Genomic DNA, 5,554 nt, shown 5'->3' with positions numbered 1-5,554 from the left:
TCAAAATTTTCCCATTAACTTAAAAAAAAAAAAAAGAAAAGAAAAAAAAGCTTAAACTTACGTGCCTTACAGGTTATTAAATGAAACTAGAATTAACGAACATGGCAAAATGTTTCACTTTTAATTGTAGACACATCTCCTATATTGAGTTTTACAAAAAAATAAAAGCATGTCTTTCAACATGCATCCAGTGTTCAATGTAACGTGGCAAAGGGCAACTAACATAATTCAACTGCTTTTACCTAAATACACTTACTGCTTAAGTACATCCTATAACTAACTTGAGAAAAGCTGGAACTTAAGTTTAACAGTTATAGTTTACTCAGCTTCACTGTTACATCCTAGATTGAGTATTGTATTCAAAAATACTGGGCCTTAAGTCTTCATAACAATCCTGATTTCCACTTAGAGTAAGCATAAATCACAAGCTTTCATTGCAGAAACTGTTAAACTGAAGTTTTTTTTCTTAAAAAAAAAAAAAGTTGACCAAGAGTCAGTGATCAGGCTAGATCAATTGCATTCCCCATCCACCACTCATACTGGACATGCTAGCCATCCCTCCCATTCCGTTCACGCCCATAGATGCACGGCTTCCACTACTGTAGTAGCTGCTGTTCATTGCTCCTTGGTTACCTATGCAATGTTTGATTGAAAATCACTGGAGTTTTCCTGTAAAACTTGGTCATATCCACTCATGCTGCTCAGGCCACCATAGCCGCCTCCATAACCACCACTCAGCTGCTGGCTGGCTGGGCCACCGTAACTGGACTGGTTTGACAAGCCCATGCCTCCCATCATTTGGCTACCATAAGCACCACTGCTTGCTCCTGCTGTAGCATTCAAGAAGAGTTCTACATATCTGTGTTGCATATTTGCTTTGTCTTTTGACATAGCTGCCACGGCATCTTCATGAGTTGTAAACTCGACAACTGCTTCACCAGTTACTCTGCCATCAGGACCAATTTCAATGTGTACTCTCACAGGATTGAGTGGTGAAAAAAAATTATAAATATTATTTTCAGTAGCTCTGTAAGGTAATCCACGCATGTGTACACAGTGTCCTGTTGTGCTCTGGAAAGTAGAGCCACCATCCCCGTATCTGTGATCAGACATTCCTGAAAAACAGTAATTGAGGTCTCTTCCAAATCTATCTGACCCAAATCCATAGCCATCATTATAGCCATTGTAATCGTCATAGCCTCCACCATAAGCACCGTGCCTCATCCTCTCAAAGCCAGCTCCTCTGCCAATGCTGTTACACCCTCTGCCAGCCCCAGGTCTGTCAGGGACCTGGCCGCTGCATGGTCATAAGCTTTCGTGGTGGATCATAATGAGTTCTAACTTCAGCTCTACTGCTCTTAAAGATCTCAATATACCCATGCCCTATTCTTTCCTTGTGTTTCTTTAGAGCCTTTTCAGCTATTTCCTGTGAAGCAAACTGCACGAAGGCCTCCCCTGTACTCCTCCCCTGTAAGTCCACCGGCAACGTTATCCCATTTGGCACGATTTCCAACCCTGAGAAGAACTGAACAATTTCTTCCTTGCTACATCCAAAGGGAAGTCCTCTAAGCCGTACAAAGCCGTTATTGGCCGTGTCAGGACTATTTGGACCAGTATGCTTCAACACCCAATCCATTTCAACGTTGTTTGACTTGAATACTTCAACATATCTGTGTCCCATAGTTTCTCTGTCTTTTTTCAGGGTCAATTTGACTTCATCTTCTGTTTCAAGTTCAACAAAAGCCTCGCCACTTGGTCTGCCTTCTCTGGTGTAGATGAAATGAATACCTTGAGCCCCATTTTGAATTTTGCAGTCAGAAAATAACCTCTGCACTTCATCGGCCGAGCAAGACCAGGGCAAGCCCCGGACCTTCACCACGAATCCCTCTCCACCTTGGGTGCCCAACATCATGCTCTCTTAGGCGGTCTGGCATGGAAACATACCAGAAACCCAACTTCTGCGTGGCTAAGATGAAATCTGCTTCCCTAATTATTATATCGAGATATTCCCATGCAGCCCCACTTTCCTTGAGAAGTACATGCAGGCATACCTCATCTTATTGTGCTTCACTTTACTTCACTTCTCAGATACTGTGCTTTTTACAATTAAATTGAATTGACAGTTTGTGGCAACACTGTGTTGGGCAAGTCCATCAGTGCCGTTTTCCCAACAGCATGTACTCGCTTTGAGTCTCTGTGTCACACTTCATTAATTCTCACGACATTTCAGACTTGGTCATTATTATTATGTCTGTGACCAATGATCTTTGATGTTACTGTTTGGGTGAGGGAGAAGGGACAAGATGGAGGAAGGTGAACAAGAAGGCACAATCCATGTTGCTTCCAGGTTCTTCCTCACCAACTTTCCCGCGCCCGGGAAAACGCAGCCCGCGCCCGGGAAGATGCAGATCAACTGAGCAGGCGCCGCGTGACCTCAATCTGAGGAAACCGAAACTTACCCGGTCACGCCTACGGAGACGCCCCTATCACGCCCTTATCCCACCCACTGCCCTCCCCCTTCCAGTACCAATGCATAAAAGTCCGCTGCCGGCAGGAGCCGGGGTGACTTCTTCGGTCCCTGCATTGGTGGACTAGGGAACCTCACCCGAGAGCGCTGGCGCGACTTCCCTGGCCCCCCACACCTGAGGACCAGAGAACCTGCCCGAGAGTGTGTGCATATTTGCAATAAAGGGCTGCTGCTTTCTTATGTACTTTGGCCTCATGTTTAATTACTTAGCTCTCCTAAATTAAGTTACCTTAAATTAAATTAAGACAGTTACTATTATAATTGTTTTGGAATGTCACAAACCTTGTCCATACAAGATGGTAAACTTAATAAGTGTGTGTGTTCTGACTGCTCTGCCCACCAGCCATTTCCTCATTTCTCTCCTCCTCCTTGGACCTCCCTATTCCCTGAGACACAATCATATTAAAACTAGGCCAATTGATAGCCCTACAATGGCCCTACAATGGCAAAACAGCCTGATTGCCATATGGAGAATGCTTTAGTGGTCTGGATAGACAATAAAACAAGCCACAACATCCTTTTAAGTTGAAGCCCAATCTAGAGCAATGTTCTCAATATCTTCAGTTCTATAAAGACTGAAAGGGGTGAGGAAGCTGCCAGAAAATAATGCGAAGCTAACAAAGGTTGTTTTATGAGGATGAAGGAGAGAAGTCATCTTTATAACATAAAAGTACAAGGTGAAGCAGCAAGTGCTGATGTAAAAGATGCAGCAAGTTATCCCCAGAAGATGTAACTGAGATCACCGATGAAGGTGACTATACTTAACAGATTTTCAGGGTAGGCAAAACAACCTTATATTGGAAGAAGATGTCGTCTAGAACTTTCACAGCTAAAGAGAAATCAATGCCTGGTTTCTAAATTTCAAAGGACAGCCTGACTAGTTAGGGGATAATGTGGCTGGTGACTTTAATTTGAAGCCAGTGCTCACTTAACATTTCAAAAATTCTAAGGTTCTTAAGAATGATGCTAAATCTACTTTGCCTATGCCTTATAAAGGGAACAACTACGTCTAGATGACAACACATCTGTTTACGTAATGATTTACTGAAAATTTTATGCCCACTATTGAGATCTACTATTTAGAAGAAAAGATTCCTTTCAAAACATTACTACTCATTAACAATGTAACTGGCCAGGAGCTCTGATGGAGATGTATAGGGAGATTAATGTTGTATTCACGCCTGCTAACACAACATCTATTCTTCAGCCATTGGATCAAGGAGTGATTTCAACTTTCAAGTTTTATTGATTAAGAAACACATTTTGTAAGACTATAGCTGCCATAGGGAGTAATTCCTCTGATGGATATGGGCAAAGTAAATAGAAAACCATCTGGAGAGGATTTATCATTTTACATTCCATTAAGAACATTCACGATTCATAGGAGGAGGTAGCAGTATCTTAAGATGGGAATGCCTCCTAATGAAGACGCTATGAACATTGTTAAAATAACAAATTATTTTCGAATATTGCATACATTAAGTTAAAAAAGCAGTGGCAGGGTTGAGAGTATTGACTCCAATTTTGAAAGAGGTTCTACTATGGGTAAGATGTATCAAACAGCATCACATGCTGTTTTCTGTAGAAGATTTTCTATGGAAAAAAAGAGTCAAGCAATGTGGCAAACTTCACTGTTGTCTTATTTTAAGAAATTGCCACAGCAACGCCAAACTTTAGTAACTACCGCCAATCAGTCAGCAGCCATCAACATCTTGCCATTGAGGTGGCAAGATCTTCCACCAACAGAAAGATTACAACTAGCTGAAGGCTCAGATGATTATTAGCATTTTTTAGCAATAACATATTTTTTAATTGAGGTACATATATCGTATGTGGACACTTAATAAAGTATCATGTAAACATAACTTTTATATGTACTAGGAAACCAAAAATGTGTGACTCACTGTATTGCAATATTCACTTTATTGCAATGGTCTGGAACTGAATGTGCAATGTCTCCAAAGTATATCTACATTGAGATCTTACTGTGAATATGATGCTATGATTCTTACCACAAAAAAGAGAGGACACAGCTCTGATGAACAGTAGTTATATCAAAACACATACACATAACTATGTTGCAAAGTAAAATAGAGTAAATTCTTAAAAAAATAAAAAAGTACCATAGGATTTTGAAGAAAAGAGAGCATACCAAGTTGTAGAGGATGAAAAATGGTTTCATATAGGTAGGTGACAGTTAAAAGAAACTTTTAGAAATTATCTCTTAACTGTATATGATGTGTGATATATTTTCTAAGGTACTTTTTTTTTTCACTTAGTTTGTCTATTAACTAATAGAGAATAAGGGCCATAGTAGAAATGGGATAAGAATAAGTTAACTCATGAAGGGAAAAAGCACAGGCATGATGATGCAAGTTGTCCAGCTTCTTGGAATGCCGAGGGCATATAGAACAGTATTGGTAACTAAGACTACAACCTTAAAGCGCAATCCATAGTACGATAAGCTTTGACTGTCAATGTGAAGAATTGGTAGGTGACTGCAAATTATGGAAGTCATTCAAGTAGGAAAATGATGCTTTCAATGATTTTGTTGCATTGAATTGACCCCAGGATTTTTCAACTTAAAGAAACTGGAAGTTCAATGATAGCAAATAGAATGTTCTTTGAATTTGGAAATTAAGTTTTTTGTATAGGGAAAATGATATAAATGTAGACTATACATGGGGGTACCAATGACAATTTCTGGATTGGCAACTGGAGATGATTTCTAGGCATCCACCATAAGTAGATAACAAAACTGAGCAAATCCATCCCTATGGAGTAAAGGAGAAAGCAGGAAGTATGTAAATAATCACAAGACACATGTTGCCACTGAGTTTTATACTTTACAAAATATCTCATATATTTTATAGTGTTGGACCCTCACAATTGTGAGGCAGACAGGAAAAACAGTCTTATTCCTATTTCAGAGATAAGAAATAGGATTAACATAGGTGGCCTCTTCAATGTAACAAAAATAAATGCAATACAGTTAATTTAAAAAAAAAAAGGTCATCTGGATTCAAA

General features: G+C 39.8%; 1 protein-coding gene across 1 annotated transcript; it reads right to left on the bottom strand.

Moving 5' to 3' along the window:
• Window positions 1-220: 220 nt before the first annotated feature.
• Window positions 221-1,953, bottom strand: LOC117062097 (heterogeneous nuclear ribonucleoprotein H-like). Its single transcript, XM_033175263.1, is given in 3 exon segments — window positions 221-634; window positions 685-1,285; window positions 1,287-1,953. Coding segments are annotated over 3 exon segments (1,356 nt in total). The 5' UTR covers window positions 1,913-1,953; the 3' UTR covers window positions 221-505.
• Between the last annotated feature and the right edge of the window lie 3,601 nt (window positions 1,954-5,554).

The sequence above is a fragment of the Trachypithecus francoisi genome, unplaced genomic scaffold (assembly GCF_009764315.1).
Source record: "Trachypithecus francoisi isolate TF-2019V2 unplaced genomic scaffold, Tfra_2.0 Contig01474, whole genome shotgun sequence".
Classification (NCBI taxonomy): Eukaryota; Metazoa; Chordata; class Mammalia; order Primates; family Cercopithecidae; genus Trachypithecus; species Trachypithecus francoisi.
This window is presented reverse-complemented; position numbering and strand designations above follow the sequence as displayed.